The sequence below is a fragment of the Scyliorhinus torazame genome, chromosome 7, assembly GCF_047496885.1.
Source record: "Scyliorhinus torazame isolate Kashiwa2021f chromosome 7, sScyTor2.1, whole genome shotgun sequence".
Taxonomy (NCBI): domain Eukaryota; kingdom Metazoa; phylum Chordata; class Chondrichthyes; order Carcharhiniformes; family Scyliorhinidae; genus Scyliorhinus; species Scyliorhinus torazame.
In genome coordinates this window covers 111,434,774-111,460,522 of record NC_092713.1, presented here as the reverse complement: position 1 = coordinate 111,460,522, position 25,749 = coordinate 111,434,774, and the positions used below count along the sequence as shown (strand labels likewise).

The following is a 25,749-nucleotide window of genomic DNA, read 5'->3' as shown; positions in this document are numbered from 1 at the left end:
ATCGTTACTGTAGGTGGCAGATGTTTACCAGAAATTATTGGCAAGGTGTAAGGAACAGGAGCTCTTCAATTCAAAGTCTGTTTTGTTTGAATGTTTCACTTGTATTTATTTTATGAAAATAACAGTCACTACACTTCAAGCAGTAATTAATTGGCTATGATTACATTGGTATGACCTGAGGGCATGAAGTGAAATTCTTTTTCCAAAAAAGATATTTTATTCCAAATGTAACACAAATATTACACAACTATCCAAAAACCAGCTAAAGTATAAGCCGTTGCCATTTCCCCCCTTTTTAAACCTTTCCCAACTTAACCTTCCCCCAGAAAAGACCCCCTCACCAGCCACAAACAAATCTTTTTTAAAAATAAATAATTTTTATTCAAGTTTTCACAAAATATCAACAAAATGTAAAAGGAACCCAATAAAATTAAATACAAAACAACCCAGTGCCCCCCTCCCCCATACATAAATAATATATTAACACCCCGAAACACATATCAAACAGCTGTCTACCGTTCTGCCAGGAAGTCCAAGAACTGTTGCCACCGCCTGAAGAACCCTTGCACCGATCCCCTCAAGGCAAATTTCACCCTCTCCAATTTAATAAACCCCGCCATATCGGTGATCCAGGATTCCACGCTTGAGGGCCTCGCATCCTTCCACTGAAGAAGGAACCTTCGCCGGGCTACCAGGGACGCAAAGGCCAGAATACTGGCCTCTTTCGCCTCCTGCACTCCCGGCTCCTCTGCAATCCCAAATATTGCAAACCCCCAGCCCGGTTTGACCCGGGATCCTACCACCCTCGACACCGTCCTCGCTACGCCCTTCCAAAAATCTTCCAGCGCTGGCATGCCCAGAACATATGGGTGTGGTTTGCTGGGCTCCCTGAGCACCTAACATACCTGTCCTCACCCCCAAAAAACGGCTCATCCTTGTCCCAGTCATGTGTGCCCTGTGCAGCACCTTAAACTGTATGAGGCTGAGCCTCGCGCACGAAGAGGAAGAGTTCACCTTCCTTAGGGCATCTGCCCATGTCCCCTCCTCGACCTCCCCCAACTCCTCCCACTTAACATTCAGCACTTCCACCGAGGCCTCCTCCTCCTCTTCCTGCATCACCTGGTATGTTGCCGAGATCTTCCCCTCTCCAACCCACGCCCCTGAGAGCACCCTGTCCTGTACCGTACGTGGCGGCAGCAGCGGGAATTCCACCACTTGCCGCCTGGCAAACGCCCTTGCCTGTAGCTACCTAAAGGCGTTCCCGGGGGGAGCCCATACTTCTCCAGCTCAACCAGGCTGGCGAACTTCCCATCCACAAACAGGTCCCCCAACCTTCTTATCCCTGCCCTGTGCCACCCCAAAAGCCCTCCATCTATTCTCCCTGGGACAAACTGGTGGTTCCCCCGTATTAGGGTCCACACCGAGGCCCCCACTTCCCCCCCTGTGCCGCCTCCACTGCCCCAAATTTTGAAGGCAGCTGCCACCACCGGGCTCGTGGTATACCTCATTGGAGGGAGCAGCAGCGGCACCGTTGCCAGTGCCTCCAGACTCGTACCCTCACAAGACGCCATCTCCAGCCTCTTCCATGCCGCCCCCTCCCCCTCCATCATCCACTTGCGCACCATCGCCGCATTGGCGGCCCAGTAGTACCCACAGAGGTTGGGCAGCGCCAGCCCCCCTCCATCCCTACTCCGCTCCAGGAACACCTTTCTCACCCTCGGAGTCCCTCGCGCCCACACAAACCCCGTTATGCTCCTGTTGACCTGCCTAAAGAAGGCCTTCGGGATAAGAATGGGGAGGCACTTGAACAGGAACAAAAACCTTGGGAGCACCGTCATCTTGACTGACTGCACTCTACCCGCCAGGGACAGCGGCAACGCATCCCACCTCTTAAACTCCTCCTCCATTTGCCCCATCAGCCTTGTGAAATTAAGTCTATGCAGGGCCCCCCAGCTCCTGGCCACCAGGACCCCCAAATACCTGAAGCTCCTCTCCGCCCTTTATAGTGGGAGCTCGCCAATCCCCTCTCCTGGTCCCCTGGGTGAACCACAAACAACTCGCTCTTCCCCATGTTCAGCTTGTATCCTGAGAAATCCCCAAACTCCCTGAGGATCCTCATTACCTCCGGCATTCCCCCACCGGGTCCGCCACATATAGCAACAAGTCGTCCGCATAGAGTGACACCCTATGCTCCTCCCACCCTGCACCAGCCCCCTCCAGTTCCTCGACTCCTTAGTGCCATAGCTAGGGGTTCAATTGCCCAGCGGCGAAGAGCAGGGGGCACAAACAAATCTTTAAACACAGATATAAATAGTCACAGATATAAATCCCTCCACTGACCCTTTAAGAGCAAACTTAATTTTCTCCAATTGCAGGAATTCTCCCATGTTGACGAGTCATGCCGCTGACTTCCACCCTAGCAATCAGAGAAGCGAAGGCCACAACTCCTCTCCCCTCCAGTAGCTCCAACATCTCTGACACTCCAAAGATCGCCCCCAGCGGGCACGGCTCCACCCTCACCTCCATAATCTCTGACAATGTCTCAAAGATCGATGTCCAAAACTCTACTAGCTTCAGCAGGACCAGAGCATATGCACGTGATTCGCCGGACCCCTGCGCACCTTCGCACCTATTCTCCACATCGGGGGAAGAACCTATTCATCCAAACCCGTGTCATATGAGCTCTGTGGAACCACCTTGAACTGTATGAGGCTCATCCTGACACCCGAGGAAGTAGAGCACCCGATACAAAATATCACTTGAGGCTCCAACCACAACCACACAGCTCCTTCTCCCACTTCCCCTTTATTTCTTCTAATGCCGCCTTCCCTGTTTCTTCCAGCCACCCATAAATAGATACAATCCTCCCTTCCCCCAACTCATATCAGATAACAACCTATCCAGTAAGCTATGACTCGGCAGCTGAGGGAACAAAGTCCTGTACCTGCACGCATCTTTGAATTCACTTCCATGGCAACTGGTATAGCCCCTGCAATTCCTTCAACCCCACAAACGTCCATTCCACGAACAAGTCCCTAATCCGCTAAACCCACTCACTACTCCAACTCTTATAAGTGGTGTCCATCCTTGCTGGTGCAAACCTATCGGTGCCAGTACCGACATTCTCCCTCTCCCTCCCCCCCAAAAGTATCACCAAAGCTGGTTCCAAATCTAAAGGGATGCCACCACTACCCGGGCTGGCTGATGAAAACAGGAGAGGGGCCGTTGCTAAAGCCCTTAAGCACACCCCCATACAGGAGGCCTCCTCCTCCATGCCCACTCCGACCCCTCCTCCATCCACCACCGCCGCACCTTTTCCACATTCGTCACTCAGTAACAATATAACAAATGTCAAAGCGCCAGCCCCCCCCACACGCTGCCCCCTCTGGAAGAAAGCCCTCCAAATCTTGGTCTTGCCTTCCCATACAAAGGCCGCAATTAGCTTATCCACCCTCCAAACAAATGTCTTGGAGAGGAATATCGGGAGAGACCAAAACACATACAAAAACCTCGGGAGAATGTTCATCTATATGGTCTGCACTCTCCCGGCCAAAGTCAATGGGAGGGCTTCCCACCTCTTGAGATACCCTCTCACCCCAAACTGGCCAAGTTCCATTTGTGCATCATAGCCCAATCATGAGCCACCTGAATCCCCGAATACCTAAACCTTGTTTTGGCCAGCTTGAACGGCAGTGTTCCCAAGTTGGCACTTCTCCCTGGGAATATCTCACTCTGAACGGCAGTGTTCCCAAGTTGGCACTTCTCCCCGAGAATATCTCACTCTTTAGCAATTGAGTTTGTATCCCGAAAAGGTGCCGAATGAAATTAAATTCCTTCTGTCTTAATCACTAACATCCAACCCAGTACTCCAGCAGAATTGAGGTTGTCATAATTGTATGTTCTGTCTGCTGCCTTTATTGATCTTTGGTGTTCCTTCATTCATTATACTTCCTGTTTTCCATTACACCCCACCCCAACCCTGCCTATACTTTGTAAATAATTCCATAAATTTTATGATTGGAAAGAAATGCAGAATCTTCGCCTTCTAATTGGTATTCTATTTATTTAAAACCATAATATATTTCTGATAGGAATTTCATTTTTAACTCCAGAAGAAAAGAGTTCAAACTGTTTCAAGATATCTCTTTGTTATTTCTTGGTGTGGTTTCTGGTTTCCAGTGAGGAGGACTAGCCACAGGCCAATTATTATTGAGTTGTTTCAGTGACGATATTCCCAGAGCGAGCTGCAGCATATAAAGGCATCTGCCATGGAAACAGTGAGTTGGTTATAGGGGCTGTATGAATATGGACATGTAAAATACACCCCCCACTGTGTCCAGAACTTTGTCTATCGATCAGGTCAGTTACGTCATTAGTTACAACCAGTGAGATTGCTACACATGGTAGGACTTGAGCTCACGTGGTCATAACTGGTCAGTGAGGTTACCATATCTTACCTTCCAGCCACTTTGCCTTCAGTCAGCATCCATTGAATTTGCAGAACTATACAACTCGGTTGTCAATTTCAAAACTGCCCAAGCATCTTCAACTGCATCATCAAAGATCTTCCCTTCATCAGAAGGTCAGAAATGGGGATGTTCACTGATGATTGCACGATGTTCAGTTCTATTCACATTGCCTCAGAAACTGAAGCAGTTTATGCCTGCATGCAGCAAGACTTGGGCAACATTTAGGCTTGAGTATGAATGTCCCTTGCCACTTAAGTGCCAGGAAATGACTGTCTCCAATAAGACAGATTCTACCCATCTTCCCATGACGTTCAGTGACATTGCCATCATGGAACTCTCTACAGTCGACATCCATTGACCAGAAACCTAACTAGATCTTCCATACAAGTACTCTGGCTGCATGAGCAGATCAGAGGCTAAGGATTCTGCAGCAAATAATTCATCTCCTGACTCCTCAAAGCGTATCCACGTGTCCAAGGTGTAAGTCATGAGTGCAGATGAGTGTGATTCCAACAACACTCCAGCTCAATGCCACTCTGCACAAAGCATCCGCTTGATTGGCACCCCATCCACTATCTTAAATATTCACACCCTGCACCACCGATGCAGGGTGTGAATTCACAGGATGCATTGCAACAACTCACCAAGGCCCCTCCCATAGCACCTTCCAAACCCGCAACCACCTAGAAAACTAAGGGCAGAAGATGCATGGGAAATATCACCGCCTGCAAGTTTCCCTCCAAAAACTATGTCATCCTGACTTGGAACAATATTAATGCTGTTTCACTGCTGGGTCAAAATTCTTGAATTCTCCGCCCCACCACCCTTGCACCACTGTGGGTGTACCTAAGCCACATGCACTATGACGGTTCAAAACGACAGCACACCATCAGCTTCTAAAGAAGCCCCCAACTAAAAACCGTATGCAGCATATCTATAAATATTGAAATTGATATAAATTATACTACATTGTAGACAAAAGTGCCAATGGTTCCCTGAGTGAGAAAATAAACCATTGGCTAAAAAGCTTCCCCCCCCCCCCCCCCCAAATTAAAATCTCTCATACTGTTGTGTTATGTTAATTTAGTCCCATGCATTGGAAGCACGATGAATTGGAAGCAGTGATTAAACAAGTCAAAATAACTCCAAAGTCATGTGAAATTATTCTGAATTGTTTTCTTCTACTTCATGAACAAAAATGAGTCACTACTGTTAACATTTCTCCTTGTAATTTCAAATGTATGGTACATCCATTTTAATTTATTTTTCTGAACAGGTGGCTTACGGAACGAAAATAATGATGACCGCGTATTGCAGTGTTGTTTGCAGTATCAACAGTTGTACCCTGGTACGCAGGTCCTCCTGTGTAGGTAAGACAATTCTGCTGAATCCAGTGCCAGTGTACTTACAGACAGAAATGAAAATTTATCAGCTTTAAAAAAGAAATAGGGGCTGAAATTGAATAATCTGAAATCCGGTTTGGGAATCACGATGAATGAATAACTCTCCTTGCTGATTGAAATGAAAGCTGCACCAGGTAAAACTAGCCTCCACTGCTTAAAGCTGGCCTCCACCACTTGCAGTGGAGGTGCATTGTGGCTGCAGCAGGTCCTGGGAGTTGTGCAGGAAGAGAATTTACCCTGAGTGATTGTGAGGAATGGCCCAACATAAGAAAGATTAGTTTCACAGTGTATGGACACTGCATTGCAGGCCTTGGTGGGGGAGATGGAAAGGAGGAGAATCACCCTGTACCCACAGGGGAACAGGAGGCTCTCCAATCACATGGTCAAACGTCAATAGGAGCAGTTGGTTGTTAAGTCCATGCCAGGAATGAAACTTTGAAGACCTGGATGTAGATTTTAAAATGTTTGCAGCACTGAAGGAGGCTATTTGACCCATTGTGTCTGCGCAGGTCAACAAAGATCTGACTAATCCCATTTTCCAGTGTTTGCCCCATATCCCTGAGGTTATGACAGTGCAAGTGAATTTCTAAATGTTTCTTAAAATCTTGAGAGTTTCTGACTCAGCCACTCTTTCAGACAGTGTATTGCAGACTCCCACCACCCTCTGGGTGAAAAAGATTCTCCTCAACTGCCCTCTTAGCCTCCTACCTCTGAGCTTAAATCAATGTTTCCTTGTTATCGATCCCTCCACTAATGGAAAAAGTGCCTTCCTATCCACCCTAACCTTGCCCCTCATAATCTTCTACATCTCTTCAGGACCCTTCTCAACCTTCATTGCTCCAAAGCAAACAACCCAGTTTACCTAATCTAACCTCATAACTCAGACACTCTAGCCCAGTCAACATCTTGTAAATCTCTCTGTACCCTCTCCAGTGCAATACATTCTGCCTATAATATGGTGACCAGAATTCCCACACAATATTCAAGTTGTGACCTAACCAGCATTCTTTACAGTTCCAACATGACCCCCTCAGCTAATAAAGGCAGGAATTCCACAAATCTTAACCACTTTACCTACTTGCCCTGCCACCTTCAGGGATCTGTGGATATGCACTCGAGGTACTTATGAACTTGAGTACTTTCCAGGGTCAAAAAGAAAGAACAAAGAAATGTACAGCACAGGAACAGGCCCTTCGGCCCTCCATGCCCGTGCCGACCATACTGCCCGACTAAACTACAATCTTCTACACTTCCTGGGTCCGTATCCTTCTATTCCCATCCTATTCATATATTTGTCAAGATGCCCCTTAAATGTCCCTATCGTCCCTGCTTCCACTATCTCCTCCGGTAGTGAGTTCCAGGCACCCACTACCCTCTGCGTAAAAAACTTGCCTCGTACATCTATTCTAAACCTTGCCCCTCTCACCTTAAACTTATGCCCCCTAGTAATTGACCCCTCTACCCTGGGGAAAAGCCTCTGACTATCCACGCTGTCTATGCCCCTCATAATTTTGTATACCTCTATCAGGTTGCCCCTCAACCTCCTTCGTTCCAGTGAGAACAAACCGAGTTTATTCAATCGCTCCTCATAGCTTATGCCCTCCATACCAGGCAACATTCTGGTAAATCTCTTCTGCACCCTCTCTAAAGCCTCCACATCCTTCTGGTAGTGTGGCGACCAGAATTGAACACTATACTCCAAGTGTGGCCTAACTAAGGTTCTATACAGCTGCAACATGACCTGCCAATTCTTATACTCAATGCCCCGGCCAATGAAGGCAAGCATGCCGTATGCCTTCTTGACTACCTTCTCCACCTGTGTTGCCCCTTTCAATGACCTGTGGACCTGTACTCCTAGATCTCTTTGACTTTCAATACTCTTGAGGGTTCTACCATTCACTGTATATTCCCTACCTGCATTAGCCCTTCCAAAATGCATTACCTCACATTTGTCCGGATTAAACTCCATCTGCCATCTCTCCGCCCAAGTCTCCAGACAATCTAAATCCTGCTGTATCCTCAGACAGTCCTCATCGCTATCCGCAATTCCACCAACCTTTGTGTCGTCTGCAAACTTACTAATCAGACCAGTTACATTTTCCTCCAAATCATTTATATATACTACAAAGAGCAAAGGTCCCAGCACTGATCCCTGCGGAACACCACTGGTCACAGCCCTCCAATTAGAAAAGCATCCCTCCATTGCTACCCTCTGCCTTCTATGGCCTAGCCCGTTCTGTATCCACCTTGCCAGTTCACCCCTGATCCCGTGTGACTTCACCTTTTGTACTAGTCTACCATGAGGGACCTTGTCAAAGGCCTTACTGAAGTCCATATAGACAACATCTACTGCCCTACCTGCATCAATCATCTTAGTGACCTCCTCGAAAAACTCTATCAAGTTAGTGAGACACGACCTCCCCTTCACAAAACCGTGCTGCCTCTCACTAATACGTCCATTTGCTTCCAAATGGGAGTAGATCCTGTCTCGAAGAATACTCTCCAGTAATTTCCCTACCACTGAAGTAAGGCTCACCGGCCTGTAGTTCCCGGGATTATCCTTGCTACCCTTCTTAAACAGAGGAACAACATTGGCTATTCTCCAGTCCTCTGGGACATCCCCTGAAGACAGCGAGGATCCAAATATTTCTGTCAAGGCCTCAGCAATTTCCTCTCCAGCCTCCTTCAGTATTCTGGGGTAGATCCCATCAGGCCCTGGGGACTTATTTACCTTAATATTTTTTAAGACACCCAACACCTCGTCTTTTTGGATCACAATGTGACCCAGGCTATCTACTACACCCCCTTCTCCAGACTCAACATCTACCAATTCCTTCTCTTTGGTGAATACTGATGCAAAGTATTCATTTAGTACCTCGCCCATTTCCTCTGGCTCCACACATAGATTCCCTTGCCTATCCTTCAGTGGGCCAACCCTTTCCCTGGCTACCCTCTTGCTTTTTATGTACGTGTAAAAAGCCTTGGGATTTTCCTGAACCCTATTTGCCAATGACTTTTCATGACCCCTTCTAGCCCTCCTGACTCCTTGCTTAAGTTCCTTCCTACTTTCCTTATATGCCACACAGGCTTCGTCTGTTCCCAGCCTTTTAGCCCTGACAAATGCCTCCTTTTTCTTTTTGACGAGGCCTACAATATCACTCGTCATCCAAGGTTCCCGAAGATTGCCGTATTTATCTTTCTTCCTCACAGGAACATGCCTGTCCTGTATTCCTTTCAACTGACACTTGAAAGCCTCCCACATGTCAGATGTTGATTTGCCCTCAAACATCCGCCCCCAATCTATGTTCTTCAGTTCCCGCCTAATATTGTTATAATTAGCCTTCCCCCAATTTAGCACATTCATCCTCGGACCACTCTTATCCTTGTCCACCAGTACTTTAAAACTTACTGAATTGTGGTCACTGTGACCGAAATGCTCCCCTACTGAAACATCTACCACCTGGCCGGGCTCATTCCCCAATATCAGGTCCAGTACCGCCCCTTCCCTAGTTGGACTGTTTACATATTGTTTTAAGAAGCCCTCCTGGATGCTCCTTACAAACTCCGCCCCGTCTAAGCCCCTGGCACTAAGTGAGTCCCAGTCAATATTGGGGAAGTTGAAGTCTCCCATCACCACAACCCTGTTGTTTTTACTCTTTTCCAAAATCTGTCTACCTATCTGCTCCTCTATCTCCCGCTGGCTGTTGGGAGGCCTGTAGTATACCCCCAACATTGTGACTGCACCCTTCTTATTCCTGATCTCTACCCATATAGCCTCACTGCCCTCTGAGGTGTCCTCTCGCAGTATAGCTGTGATATTCTCCCGAACAAGTAGCGCAACTCCGCCTCCCCTTTTACATCCCCCTCTATCCCGCCTGAAACATCTAAATCCTGTAACGTTTAGCTGCCAATCCTGCCCTTCCCTCAACCAGGTCTCTGTAATGGCAACAACATCATAGTTCCAAGTAGTAATCCAAGCTCTAAGTTCATCTGCCTTACCCGTAATGCTCCTTGCATTAAAACATATGCACTTCAGGCCACCAGACCCGCTGTGTTCAGCAACTTCTCCCCGTCTGCTCTGCCTCAGAGCCACACTGTCCCTATTCCCTAGTTCTCCCTCAATGCTCTCACCTTCTGACCTATTGCTCCCGTGCCCACCCCCCTGCCATACTAGTTTAAACCCTCCCGTGTGACACTAGCAAACCTCGCGGCCAGGATATTTATGCCTCTCCGGTTTAGATGCAACCCGTCCATCTTATACAGGTCACACCTGCCCCGGAAAAGCTCCCAGTGGTCCAGATAACGGAAACCCTCCCTCCTACACCAGCTGTTTAGCCACGTGTTTGTCTGCTCTATCTTCCTATTTCTAGCCTCACTGGCACGTGGCACAGGGAGTAATCCCGAGATTACAACCCTCGAGGTCCTGTCTTTTAACTTTCTGCCTAGCTCCCTGAACTCCTGCTGCAGGACCTCATGCCCCTTCCTGCCTATGTCGTTAGTACCAATATGTACAATGACCTCTGCCTGTTTGCCATCCCCCTTCAGGATTCCCTCTACCCGTTCGGAGACATCCTGGACCCTGGCACCAGGGAGGCAACATACCATCCTGGAGTCTCTTTCACGTCCACAGAAGCGCCTATCTGTGCCCCTGACTATAGAGTCCCCTATTACTATTACTCTTCTGCGCTTTGACCCTCCCTTCTGAACATCAGAGCCAGCCGTGGTGCCACTGCTCTGGCTGCTGCTGTTTTCCCCTGATAGGCTATCCCCCCTGACAGTATCCAAAGGGGTATATCTGTTCGAGAGGGGGACAACCACAGGGGATTCCTGCACTGACTGCCTGCCCTTTCTGGTGGTCACCCATTTCTCTGCCTGCACCTTGGGTGTGACCACATTTACATAACTGCGATCTATGACGCTTTCCGCCACCTGCATGCTCCTAAGTGCATCCAATTGCTGTTCCAACCGAACCATGCGGTCTGTGAGGAGCTGCAGTTGGGTGCACTTTCTGCAGATGAAGCCATCCGGGACGCTGGAAGCCTCCCGGACCTGCCACATCTCACAGTCAGAGCACAGCACCCCTCTAACTGACATTGCGTCAATTAATTAAAATTAAAATTTGTCTTTTTTTTTTTAAATACTTTTTTTTAAATTTCAATGTTACTGTCAACTATCTGTTTCCTAGCACTAGATTTCTAATAGAAATGTGATAGCTAACTATAATACTCTCCGATCTCTGGCTTAGATATCCTCTAAATTATAATTAAGTTATTATGTTTAATTAGTTCCCAAATACTCAAATTTTTTAAAATTTAGGTTAGAATCCCAACCAGCCACTCTGGCCACAGCTTTTCTGTGATGTCACTTCAGTTTCCCCCCGACACACACAATTTGAAAAAAGGTATAAAAGTAAAAATCACTTACTTACCTTCTGAGTGTCTGAGATGTTCTCAGGTTCTCTCGCTGACAGAGACTGCTCCTCCACCTCCGATCCTTGACCTGCACAATGCTAATAATATAATATGGTACTTACCTTACACCAATGGGTCTTATTATTAGGTTAGAGGAGGAGGGCGGGTGGGAGACACTACACGTGTAGTGTCTCGGGTTTCCTCTCCACCAGAATTTATTGGTTGGGGGGGGGGGGGGGGGGAGACTTGCCAGAGGTCGAACTTCCGGTTCCCGCCTTATATAAAAACAAATAAAACAGAAAAGAAGAACAGACACGGGACCAGGCAAGGCTTTTTAAATTCACTACTCACCTCAAGAAGGCCCCTGCGCACCGCTGCCGCCGAAATCCAAAGGGCTGCTCCTGTAAAGGTAAGGCTTTTTAAATACACTACTCACCTCCCAGAAGGCCCCTGCGCACCGCTGCCGCCGAAATCCAAAGGGCTGCTCCTGTAAAGGTAAGGCTTTTTAAATTCACTACTCACCTCCAAGAAGGCCCCTGCGCACCGCTGCCGCCGAAATCCAAAGGGCTGCTCCTGTAAAGGTAAGGCTTTTTAAATACACTACTCACCTCCCAGAAGGCCCCTGTGCACCGCTGCCGCCGAAATCCAAAGGGCTGCTCCTGTAAAGGTAAGGCTTTTTAAATTCACTACTCACCTCCAAGAAGGCCCCTGCGCACCGCTGCCGCCGAAATCCAAACCATTCATTGTGTAATCCTTTGCCTTGTTAGCCCTCCTCAAGTTTACCTCAGTTCTCCGGGTTACATAGGCCATTGGGCATGTTGAGCCTGTGCTGCCTTCCCCTCATATCCTAAGATCCCTTTCACCCCAAGAGCTGTATCAAATTCCTTGAAAACATACCAATTTCCATGGCAGCGAATTCTACAGGCTCACCGCTCTGGGTAAAGAAATTTCTCCTCATCTGTCCTAAATGGTCTACCCTGTATCGTCAGACTGTGACCAATGGTTCTGGACTCCCCTACCATCGGGAACATCTTTCCTGCATCTACCCTATTTAGTCCTGTTAGACTTTTATAGGTTTCTACGCAATATCCCTCATTCTTTTGAACTCCAGGTTATATAATCCTAACTGACTCAATCTCTCCTTATGTCAGCCCGCCATCCCAGGAATCAGGTAAATCTTTGCTGCACTCCCTCTATAGCAAGAACATCCTTCTTCAGATAAGGAGATCAAAATTGCACACAATAATCCAGATGTGGTCTCGCCAAGGCTCTGTATAATTGCAGCAAGACATCCCCGCTCCTATACTTGAATCCACTCCCTATGAAGGCCAACATACTATTTGCCTTCTTTACCATCTGTAGCACTGCATGCTTTTCTTCAGTGACTGGTGTATGAGGACAGCCAAGTCCCCTCTCTCAATTTATAATCATTCAGACAAAACCATTCAGATAAAACTTTATAGTCTGTTTTTATGTTGCCTTCACACTTACCCTCTGCTCCACTTTCCTCCTCAATCCATTCCTTTGCTGAATTCTAAACTGCTTCCAATCCTCAGGTCTGCTGTTTTGTTTTTGACCAATTTGTATGCCTCTACCTGTGGGCAGCACGGTAGCATAATGGTTAGCACAATTGCTTCACAGCCCCAGTGTCCCAGGTTCGATTCCCGGCTGGGTCACTGTCTGTGCAGAGTCTGCACGTTCTCCCCGTGTCTGCGTGGGTTTCCTCCGGGTGCTCTGGTTTCCTCCCACAATCCGAAGACGTGCGGGTTAGGTGGGTTGGCCATGCTAAATTGCCGTTGGTGTCCAAAAAAAAGGTTAAGTGGGGGTTACAGGGATAGGGAAGATATGGGGGCTTGAGTAGGGTGCTCTTTGTAAGGGCCAGTGCAGACTCGATGGGCCGAATGGCCTCCTTCTGCACTGTAAATTCTATGATTCTACACCTTGGATCTACTACTATCTCTAATTTCCACTGTAAGCCATAGTTTGGGTATCTTTCCCATTTTGTTTTTGCACCGGATAGGAATGAAAAATTATTGCAATTCACCCATGCGCTCTTCGAATGTTTGCTATAATTATCTTTATTGCCACAAGTAGGCTTACATTAACACTGCAATTAAATTACTGTGAAAATTGCCGAGTCGCCACACTCCGGTGCCTGTTCGGGTACACTGAGGGAGAATTCAGAATGTCCAAATTACTTCTTAGCACATCTTTCGGGACCTGTGGGAGGAAACCGGAGCACCCGGAGGAAACTCACGCAGACACGGGGAAAATGTGCAGACTCAGCACAGACAGTGACCCAAGCTGGGAATCGAACCTGGGACCCTGGCGCTGTGACACAACAGTGCCAACCACTGTGCTCCCGTGCCGCCTAACTGTCTATCCACCATTATCGCTTAACATTCCCTAATCCATCATAGCTAACTTGCACCTCATAACATCGTAGTTTCCTTTATTGGGATTCAGGACCCTAGTCTCGGAATCAGCCACGTTACTCTCCATTTGATGAAGTATTCTATCATATTATGGTCGTTCATCCGGAAAGGGCCTCGCACATCTAGCTTGCCAATTATTTATTTCTCATTACACAAACTAGCCTAGGATGGCCTATTCTCTAGTTGGTTCCTCAATGTATTGGCCCAGAAAATGATCCTATATACACTCCAGGAATTGCTCACTTACGGCACTGTTACTAATGTGATTTGCCCAATCTAGATGCAGATTAAAGTGACCCATAATTACGGATGTTCCTTATTGCATGAGTCTCTAATTTCCTGTGTAATGTCATTCCTGACATCACCATTGCAATTTGGGGGTCTTAATGCAAACCCCACTAACCGTTTTTAATCTGTAAGTGTTGCTCAGCTCTACCCCTACAGATTCCATATTGTCAGAGCTAATACCTTCCTTCCCTTTTGCGTTAGTTTCCTCTTTAACCAGCAATGCAATGTCACCGTCTTTTCCTTTTTTACCTGTCCTTCCTAAATACTGAATACCCCTGGATGTTCAGTTCCCATCCCTGATCATGCTGCACCCATGTCTCCGTAATCCCGACTCTTATCATACTATTTACATCTATTTGCGTGATTAATTCATCTACATTTTTGCGAGTGCTCTGCGCATTAAGGGACCAAGCCTTTCAACATTACTTGTCTCATTCCCACTGTTTTTTCATTGAGGCCCGGTTTGATTCTGACCCTTGATTTCTCTGGGCGGGATTCTCCACTCGCACGCCGAAGTGGCCGCGCCGTCGTGAACGCCGTCGAGGTTCACGCTGGCGCGAAACGGCCCCGGGTCCCGACCGATTCAGGCTCTGCCAAATGGGCCAGGATCGGGGCCGCGTCATCTACACGCGCCAGGCCTTGTCGCCCGCGTAAAAGCGGCGCCGCATAGATGACGCGGCCGGCGCAGCATAACGGGCGTCATCCGCGCATGCGCGGGTTGGCCGGCGCCAACACGCGCATGCGTGGTTGCCGTCCACTCTAAGTCCGCCCCGCAAGAAGATGACGGACGAATCTTGCGGGGCCGCGGAAGGAAGGAGGTCCTCCTTCAGAGAGGACAGCCAGACGATCGGTTGGCACCGATCGTGGGCAACCCCACATCTGAGGTACCCCCCCGGTGCAGGATCCCCTTCGCCCCCCCCCCCCCCCTCCCCCCCCCCCCCCCCCCCCCCCCCCCGCATGCCGCCCCCCCCCCCCCCCCCCCCCCAGTGTTCACGCACTGCTCACGACTGCAGCGACCAGGTGTGGACGGCACCGGGGGGAACCCGCCGTTTTGGCCTGGCTGCTCGGCCTGTCCGGGCCTCAGAATAGCTGGGGTGCCGGAGAATAGCCATTTTCGGTGTCTCCGGCGATTCTCCGGCCTGTGGCCCGTGAAACTCGACCGGGCCGTTCCCGCCGCTTGGGAGAATCGTGGGAGGGCGCCGGACCGGCGTCTTGGGGAATTTTGGCGGCCCAGGCGATTCTCCCAACCGGCGTGGGAGTGGAGAATCGCGCCCCCTGTGTATCACGAGTTGTGGTCCACGTTGGGACAAACAACCTATGTAAGACTAGGAAAGAGGACCTGTTTGGGGTTATCAGGAACTAGGAACAAAATTAAAGAACAGGTCCTCAAGAGCTATAATCTTTGGATGACTACCCAAGCCACATGCAAATTGGCATAGGGATGAAAAAAATTAGGGAAGTAAGCACATGACTAAAGGAGTGATGAGGGAAAGAGGGGTCCCATTTCATGGGGCACTAGCATCAGTATTGGGACAGGAGGGATCTGTACTGTTGGAATGGTCCCACATGAAGATCTAGGACCAGTGTTCTAGCAGAAAGGATAAATAGGGTGGTCACAAAGGCTTTAAATGGGCAAATGGGGAGGAAAGGACAGGGCAGAGAGAAAAGAAATAGTCATAAACTTAACTTGAGGAACAATGCAGTTAATTACAACACGACAAGAAGTATAATGGGTAATGGGAACCAAAGCAGCAGGTCAGCATGTGATAAAGATAGATAGTTTTTTGAAGAATAAAGGGATTAAGGGTTATGGTGTTCGGGCCGGAAAGTGGAGCTGAGTCCACAAAAGATCAGCCATGATCTCATTGAATGGCTGAGCAGGCTCGAGGGGCCAGATGGCCTACTCCTGCTCCTCGTTCTTATGTTCTAAGGTAGCAGTTAATAGGATGAACTGTCAGGGCCAGTCTAACGACTCCGGAGAGGAGTATTAACAGCGATTAATAAATGAGGTCAGAATGTGCGCAAAGTTTAGTGCGCGGGAAAGACAAATCAGTGAGACATTTAAAAACCTTGGCCGGGATTCTCTAAAATCGCGGCTAAGTGTTGACGCCAGTGTAAACACCTGAGTGTTTCACACCGGCGTCATCAGGCCTCCTGGCCCAGCGATTCCGTGGCCCACAGGGGGCCAGGACGACACCGGAGTGCTGGACGCAGCGCCGGCACAGATACGGGGCCCTGCACTGCTGGCCGCGTGTCCGCGCATGTGCAATCCAGGCCCGCGCAACATGGCAAAAAGTAGGCCCCCCCCGGATCGCGCTCGCCTGCCGATCGGTGGTCCCCGATCGCAGGCCTGGCCGTCGTGGAAGGCCCCCCCGGAGTCTGATCCTCCCGCCTCCACACCAGGACGGCCATCTGTTGCTCTTATTAGCCTTAGTTTTATTAGCTCTAATTATGTCACCTTTGCTCACGAGTCGCCAGGTATCTTTCTGATACCGCCACGTGGTTCAAGCTGTAGTTAAGATTAATAAGACAGCACACCGCTTAGTAAGATTAAAATCAACGGTCATTTATTATGTACAGCGATAAATACTTACACAATAATCCTACTTTCTATATCACTACCTACCACTACTGGCCAATACTTAACTTTTGGGAATGGCCCACCAGGTCACGGAAACGAATGGCTTATCGAATTGGGTCTGGCTTGCGGGATTCAAAAGGCTGACACAGGTCGATGGCTAGGAGTCTCTATCGGGTAGCGATCGCTGGAGTCAAACTTACGGTTGCTGGTTGATGGTTCTTGCGTAGGTTGTGAGCAGGAGAAGAAGGGAGAGAAGGGTCGATCTGAACTTGGCCCATATCTTTATAGGCCCCAGGGGCCTCCCGCCTCTCGGGGCGGACCTTGAACCTGAGTCCCAAGTGATTGGACTTGTTCCCAATCACTGGGTCCGATATGCTCCAATAATGGGGTGATTCCTTGATCGTGGGGTGGTCGTTCACCTGTCTTTGTCTCGGCCACTGCTGGCGCCGAGAGGTCTGGATCGGCATTCAATTGCTAATATGTTGCAATTGTTCCCGGGGATAGCCGATTAAACTGCAGATGTCTGTGTTGATGTGCTGCTAATGGTCGCAGGTATCGATCTGGGCCGACTTCCCCAGTGCCGAATACGCTGTTCTGTCTGCAGCTGTCCGTTTGTGCCCTGTTGGCTGCTTTTCCCATCAGTCTTTTCGGTTAGCCATTTTATATCGGGTTTTGGCCAAATTAATCAGGAATCAGCCATTTTACGTGGCTACATTCCCTACTTGTGATCCTAACGCGAAGCGTGAAGGATCACCTAAATTTTGTCCTTTCCGTTCCCTGACCGGGGGGGACACCTCCTACATGGCCACTACTCTGACCCTAGCTATGCACAAATTTTTTTAACCTAAACAATTCTAAGGGCGCTATGTCAGTCAGGGGCATGCATCTACAAAATAAAAACTTGGAACCTCTAATTTTACCTAAATACACTATACTCATCAAACATTGCATTATCCTATCTTCCTAAAACATACAACAACAATCATAACATTCAATATACTCTTTCCTGGCTTGGCATTCAAGCTCAGGATCATACATTTTTTTGTGTATGGAGGTTTTGTACATTTTTTATTTACAGAAAAACGCAAGTGCATGTTCTTTATTATTGTATTATAGGTCGCGGGGGTCTGGTCATACCCGAATATAGGGGATCGGATCCGATATACCGGGGTTCGAGCGCGGTACGCTCTCCTTCTCCATTTGCGGAGGCGCATAGTCTGCACTGCACAGCAGAGTATCGCCAACGCTAACAGTGCTTCAATTACGTAGGACAGGGAGTACCAGGTTATGAACCTGTCACACCAGGACGATGCAGTGTCGCTGGTGACTGGGCTTTGGGTACTGCGGGGCAGTGAAACACTGACGGCAGGGAGGTTTGGAGTAATGGGGTCCGCGTTCCCGCGCAACCAAATGTCCAAATAAAAGATGTTGAGCACGATGAAAGAAGTCCTCATGGCTGGCCTCTTTCTTTTTCTTTCTTTGTGTTCTCTGTTCTTCCGGTCCTGGAGCTTCTGGAGTTCTGTAAAACAAGTATAGTATCTGTAACTACCTTGGTATAATATCCGGTATGTTAGTGTGCCTGTCCTTTTTTGGGGCCAATTATACCCTTATAATTGGTCACTATGTGTGACTCCCTCATTTTTTTTTTCAAAACAAATTTTAGGACACGGCACACTTCCCAATGAGAGACCAGTGCTGATTTACCATCCAAATGTTCTAGGATGTAAATAGCATATGGCAGCAACCTAAAGTTCGCCTAAAAAATAACATTTTTTGAAATGAAAATGTCAAATGAGGTGCGTATGGGCCGTGACGGGTAAGATTTGGATGGAGTCCCTGGGTAGGACGGCTACCAATGTCGTATCTCCCCTACCCGAGCGTGTTTGACCAACGGGGGGGTCCCCAGGCAGGCGGGTCTCACGCCGTTTCTCCACTGCCTGAGCAACCGACAAGAACGGGCAAAAATGTAGTCATCATGGTGAGGTTGCTGCTGTGATTCTACCCTCAAATCAGAACTGGAGTCTGATACCCGAACCAGTACCAGCTGAAAAGCTAGTTCCTCTGAACGAGCGTGTGGTCTACTGACCAGGTATCTGCAGATAAGCTAGTTCCGCTGAACAAGCGTCTGGTCTGTTGACCAGGTATCTGTGGACAAGTTGGTACTGCTGAACAAGCGGGTGGAAAAAATTCTCCTGTCGGACGAACAACACTTAAACAAACATACGAACAACATAAAACATTCTGCAGGTTCCATCTGCCCGGGGCCCTTAGTGTTGGGTGAGGTTACTGGGTTATGGGGATAGGGTGGAGGTGTTGACCTTGGGTAGGATGCTCTTTCCAAGAGCCTGTGCAGACTCGATGGGCCGAATGGCCTCCTTCTGCACTGTAAATTCTATGATAATCAGGAAGGATAACACTTCTCCCAAGTGTCTCCTTTAAATCATCATGTGGACACCTCAGTTCTCTGTTGCGAACAGGGTCGCAAAGGGGTTGGCGGATTGGGGGTCCGACTCGAGGTCGTCCCCTTCTCCCGGGTGCCAAACTCTGGAGTGAAGTAATGTAGAGAGGGCTGCGTGGTGTGAGTTGGGGTTGCTTTCGTTGTTTCGGACGAGTCTGCAGGAGTTGTCGCGGTGCCAGTGAGTTTCGTCGAGTTGTGTGGGGACAAGGTCGGTGTCGTCCGTGTGGTTCGGTGGTGTGGTTTGTTTAGAAAAGTGATCATGAAGTGTTCACTGGAGTCGAAATCGGAGTCGCTGGGTGTGGGTCCGGTTGTATGGGGATAGTAGGGAGGCGTGCTGTGGCTATCGTCCGAGTCACAGTCGCTGTCTCTGCTGCTGCAGTTCGTGGGCGTTCCGGGGCGGAGTGTAGATTTTGGGGGTGGAGTCGGGGGCGAGTCCGTGTCTGCGCTGGACGTGGTGGGGGTTGGTCTGGTTACGTTGGCTGTGGGCGGGGTGTGGTCTGCTGCATCAAGCATGACGTGGTGGGCGTGGTTTGACTGGGCTCCATAAGCCTTTAACTGGTTTATGTGAAACCACGCAGTCTTACCATTTGGGTATTTGATTTTATATACCGATGGGCTTACTTTATCTGTAACGGAGTACTGACCCGAGTATTTTGGAGACAGGAATGTGCTGGGGTTATACACAGACAACATCACTTGTTGTCCTATATCATACTCCGTGGCATGTACTGCCTTATCAAAACAGGCCTTGCTCTGTTTCTTTTTGGTGCCCAATTTAACTGCGGCTGCTAACTGAGCCGTTTTTACATTCGCAACTAATTGCTCAATGGCTTTCTCGTGGGTGAGGGCCGTAACTTCAGGGTTGGTCAGGTCTAGACCTAACCAGTATTCTGTCCCTTTCATGGGGCGTCCGGTCAAGAGGGTGTGTGGGGTGTAACCTGTGGAGGTGGAAACAGTGTTACGCAAAAACATCAGCGCGAAGGGGAGGACTGAGTCCCAAGTGGTGTTGTTCTGCTGGATCATTTTTCGGAGGGTGGTTTTTAGGGTCCGATTCATGCGCTCCACTATACCACTCGACTGTGGGTGGTACGCAATGTGAAATTTTTGGGTTATGCCAAATATCGTGAGGACATTCTGCATGACCCATCCCGTAAAGTGAGAACCTTGGTCCGATTCAATACTGCGGGGGAGTCCCCATCTTGTAAAGATGTGGTGGGTTAGGATTTTGGCTGTGGTTTCCGCGGTGTTGGTGCGGGCTGGAAATGCTTCCACCCACTTTGGAAAAGTGTCTATGACCACCAGAACATATTTATAGCCATTTCTGCAAGGGGTCAATGGACCTATAAAATCGATCTGGAGGTTAGTCCAGGGGCCGTTAACGGGTCGGGTGTGGCTGAGTTGTGCCTTTTTGGCATATCTATCTGGGTTGTTCTGTGCGCAGATGAGGCAATTCTCAATGTAATGGGATACATCTTCCTTGAGACTTGGCCACCAACAAAGCTGTTTGAGGTGGGCTGCGGTGGGATCGATTCCCTGGTGTCCATGACCATCATGGAATAAACAGATTAATTGGTTCCTATCCTGCTCAGGAACTACATAAAGGGTGTCCTTTAGCACCACACCGTTATGTGTGGTAATCGTATTTCTGCACCTCTCGTATGAGGCTGGAAACTTCCCTTTCACGATCTCCGTGAGAGCGCTATCCTGCTTCTGGGCCTCTACTAGATCTTCGATCCTAGTCTGCGTGACCTGAACTGCACTCACTGGCGCACTCACTGGGGCGCTTTCGGGGGGCTTCCAAAAGTACCCATGCCTGGATCCTGTCTTAGCTAGTGCGTCGGCTTTTACATTTCCGGGGGGGAGGAATGATGGTGGCTGCGGACTTTTATAATGCCAAAAGTCCTGTCCTTGGCTTTTTGCAAAATATGACGGAGTAATGGGGCTGAGGGGAGGGGTTTTCCATCCGTGGAAACAAATCCTCTTGTTTCCCAGAGGGGAAGAAATTCGGTGAGGCTGTTGCAGACGTATAGGCTATCTGAATATATGTCTGCTGGGCTGGAGAAGGAATCTGGGTGCTCTACAATGTATGCGATCGCCGCAAGCTCTGCTGCCTGCGCGCCTAAGTGTCCGGGTAATTTTAATGCGATTTCCTCGAGGGCGCGTCCCTGCGCGTCCTCCACATAAATCCCACAACCTGTTATGCGTTGCCCATCCAAGACTGTGGAAGATCCATCCACATAGATCCTAATGGGGTCACACGTGTCCGGGTGAGGGGGGCTCTGAGATGGAGTGGCTAGTTTTCTGGGGGGTGTTTTAGCTATGGAGGGGGAGTTGTGGAAGCCTTGTGGCAGGCATGTCCACGTGTACTGCTGCGCTTGGAAAGTGAAGGCAAATTTATACTGGCCTGCCTTTGCCAATGGAATGGACCAGAATCCATTACTGACGTCCAAAACCGTGAAATATCGGGCATGGAGTCCCTGTTTGAGCATGGTCTCGGGACTTGTTGCTACGGTGGGGGCTGCTGCGGGGGTGACTTTATTGAGTTCCCGATAATCAATGGTCAAGCGCCATGATCCGTCGGGCTTTCTTACTGTCCAAATCGGGGCATTATTAGTTGAGGCTACCGATCTTAGGACGCCCTGCTCTAATAAGCTTTCTATAACCTTGAGGATTTCTCCCTCTGCTTCTAGGGGGAATCCGTACTGCTTTTGGGGTCTAGGGTCCGATCCTGTTATTTGTACGGAGCCAGTCATCTGTCCACAGTCGTGCTTGTGGGTCGTGAATGCTGCCCTGTTTTTTTTTTTGCAGGACTGCCCTAACCTGTCGGTCCGTGCTGAGTGTGGTGGGGTTGAACCAAAACCCACCTACTGCGCTAATTTTGTTTGTGTAGTCCCCTATGGTGAGCGTTGCGGGGGCTCTAGTGGATTTCGCCATCTTCCATACACACTGGTTGACTGGATCGAAAGAGAGGTGGTGGGAATTCATGAAGTCGATTCCCAAAATGTGTTCTGCTATTTGGGGCAGGTCGATTAAGACTATGGGGTGTTTTGTGCTAATGGTTCCGATTTGGATGGGTACAGGGGCTGTGATGTGTCCCTGCTGTGAGTGGCCTGTGAAGCCGCTGAGGGTGATGGTGGCTGTAGTGGGCCACGTGTCCTGACCAAGGGTGGAGGAATTTAAGGTGGTGCGGGAACCTCCTGTGCCCCAGAGAAGCTCGATCGGCTGTCCCCGAATTTTCGCTGCGACTACGGGACGTCCTGACCTATCCCAAAGGGTATCGCAGACCCAACTGGGGGAGCCTGTACACCGTCAGTCCGTTCCGGTCAAGTCTGTCTGATCCGACCGGGCGCTAACGGTATGTATGGGCTCTGCCTTTTTCTTACTGAGAGTGCCTGTCTGTTGGGCTCTTTGTGTTTTTTTAGGGGCATTGCACTCTTTGGCAAAATGTCCCAACTATCCGCAGTTGTAGCATTCCTGCGGTTTTGCTGGGGGGCTGCTCTTTCCCTCGTTTACCCAGGCGGGGTTGTGAAGAGTGGTTCTTACTGCCTGCACGTCTGCGGCGGCTTGGTTTTCCTCGGGGGTTTTAGCGGCAGGTTTACTATGAGCAGACTGTTCCCAAACGCGGGACAATCTTTTTACCACCCACTTCTCATTATGAGCCTCCTCCGAGGGGTCATAATTACTACAGGCATTCTGTCCTGCTTCTGTGGCATGGGAGATAAGGGTGCGGGTCCATTTGGCCATATTGTCTGGGGACATGGTCTCTGTTTCCGAAAACGGCTTCAAAGTGAATCCACAAGCGTCCTGCGAACGCTGTGGGGTGTTCAGACTTCTTCTGTCTGCACTTATTTAGGCCATCCACGGGGTCACCCCGGTTATACCCGATCGCATCCAGGATTGCGGTATGCATTTCTGCAAGGGTACCTCCTCCTACGTTCTGTGGGTCGGGAAGGGCTGCTGCTACCGATGGGTCTAAGCTTAGGACCATGAGCTTTACCTGCTCTTTCTCATCCAGGCCGTACTAGGTCGCCTGGTGTTTGACGGTGGCAAAGAAATGGTGTGGGTCTGAAGCGGGGAGGAACGGCGTGATTTTCGCACACGCGTCCCGTAATTGGGTCACTGTGAGGGGGGTGGAATATAGGAATTCCGCCTCGTCTGCTGTGGCTGTGCGGTGGGTTGTTACAGGGTTCATGGGAGCCTGAACTACCTGCTGTGTTGGGGGTGGGGGTGCTTTTCTCCTTTGGGGCTTTCCCTGCGCACATGTTCTCTGAACATATCTCTGCGCTGTCTCCTGCAATTCTTCCCAATCAGGGCCGTCTTCCTGTTCTAAACTTTCCCCAAAGGTTTCTTGAAATCCCTTTTGGACAGAAAGCAGTGATTGCAGGTCTGCAATTTGCTTTCGGCACTTCGCATGGTCTATGGTACTCTGCCTTTGTTCCGTGGTTGCAGCGTGGAGCGCTCTCAAGGCTGCCTTGAGATCACTACATTGCTTCTGTAGCGTCTCCACCTGCCTCTCTGTTTCTTTCTTTACCAGGACTGCACGCTGCGTGTCCTGATAAGCATACTCATACTGGGACTGGAAACTACTCAAATGCGCCAGACAAGACTGGTGACCCTGTTTGGCGTCAGCCTCCTCTTCGTCCTTTGCCGCTAATTTCCTTTTCAATTCCAGGTTCTCTTTCTCGACCTCGCATACATCGATTTTACTCATACGATGTATGCCTTCTATTTCTTTCCGGAGCGTCCTGATGACCTCCTCTGTGCCTCGCAATTGTGCCAGACAGGACACAATTGCCATCGGCTTGCGCGCTTTTGCTAAGCTCTTCTTATGGATTTCACTCATGTTCTCCCACCAAGTATGCCCTAGACTTACGGGACCTGAGTCGTCATTATTGCAGAAATCATTCCACATGGGCCATCCTTCGCCCTGTAGAAATTTCCAAATTTCCACTTCCCAAATGGGACACTGTCCCACTTTAATGCTGCTGATCGCTGCGACCGCAAATTCTTCGGGATTCATGAGGCGTTGCATTGCCTGCATGGCCATCTCTCTTATCTGCTTGCTTCGGTCGAATTTGGAACAGGGGCTAAAGTGGTGTCGTAGATGCGGGTACGGCTTGCGCTAATTTCCGAAAATACCGACTTCCAACAGTTTTGACGCAACAAAATCTATCAGTTTTACCTTATAACCCTGTTAGTTACGCATGCATACATACACTTCCGAATTGTGAATTATTAACCAGACCGCTTGAACACTTGTGTTTTTTTTGTTTTTGTTTCCAATTGGATTCTATTCAAATTTCTGGGGTTCTCCCGGAGTGGTTTTCCACTTCTATATCGGGTCCCGGCGGAGTCGCCAATTTGTTGCTCTCATTAGCCTTATTTTTCTTAGCTCGAATTTCTTTTTTTTTTAAATAAATTTTTGAATAAATATTATATTGAAAATTTTTGGTCAACCAACACAGTACATTGTGCATCCTTTACACAGTATTATAACAACACAAATAACAATGACCTATTTTATAAACAAAAAATGAATAAATAATAAATAACAAAAATGGAAACTAACCCTAATTGGCAACTGCCTTATCACAAGTAACACTCTCCAAAAATATAATTTAACAGTCCAATATATAATTATCTGTCGCAATGACCTATACATATTATACAGTATATATTAATAACCCTGAGAGTCCTTCTGGTTCCTCCTCCCCGATCCTGGGCTGCTGCTGCTGCCTTCTTTTTTCCATTCCATCTATCTTTCTGCGAGGTATTCGCCAAACGGCTGCCACCGCCTGGTGAACCCTTGAGCCGACCCCCTTAGAACAAACTTAATCCGCTCTAGCTTTATAAACCCTGCCATGTCATTTATCCAGGTCTCCACCCCCGGGGTCTTGGCTTCTTTCCACATTAACAATATCCTGCGCCGGGCTACTAGGGACGCAAAGGCCAAAACATCGGCCTCTCTCGCCTCCTGCACTCTCGGCTCTTGTGCAACCCCAAATATAGCCAACCCCCAGCTTGGTTCGACCCGGACCCCCACTACTTTTGAAAGCACCTTTGTCACCCCCATCCAAAACCCCTGTAGTGCCGGGCATGACCAAAACATATGGGTATGATTCGCTGGGCTTCTCGAGCACCTCGCACACCTATCCTCCACCCCAAAAAATTTACTGAGCCATGCTCCAGTCATATGCGCCCTGTGTAATACCTTAAACTGAATCAGGCTTAGCCTGGCACACGAGGACGACGAGTTTACCCTGCTTAGGCATCTGCCCACAGCCCCTCCTCGATCTCCTCCCCCAGCTCTTCTTCCCATTTCCCTTTTAGTTCATCTACCATAGTCTCCCCTTCGTCCCTCATTTCCCTATATATATCTGACACCTTACCATCCCCCACCCATGTCTTTGAGATCACTCTGTCCTGCACCTCTTGTGTCGGGAGCTGTGGGAATTCCCTCACCTGTTGCCTCGCAAAAGCCCTCAGTTGCATATACCTGAATGCATTCCCTTGGGGCAACCCATATTTCTCGGTCAGCGCTCCCAGACTCGCGAACTTCCCATCCACAAACAGATATTTCAGTTGCGTTATTCCTGCTCTTTGCCACATTCCATATCCCCCATCCATTCCCCCCGGGGCAAACCTATGGTTGTTTCTTATCGGGGACCCCCCCAAGGCTCCAGTCTTTCCCCTATGCCATCTCC

General features: G+C 49.0%; 1 protein-coding gene across 6 annotated transcripts in view; it reads left to right on the top strand.

Annotated features, from left to right (window-relative positions):
* The window catches only part of swt1 (SWT1 RNA endoribonuclease homolog), a 276,175-nt gene that overhangs the window by 126,925 nt on the left and 123,501 nt on the right, over nt 1–25,749 (top strand). For all 6 annotated transcript variants that reach the window (XR_011948209.1, XM_072511255.1, XM_072511258.1 and 3 more), the window contains one exon: nt 5,746–5,839. Coding sequence is in view for 5 of the 6 variants with exons in the window: in XM_072511255.1 (XP_072367356.1) it covers nt 5,746–5,839 (94 nt within the window). In the remaining variant the exon portion in view is untranslated. The remainder of the gene's footprint in view (nt 1–5,745; nt 5,840–25,749) is intronic.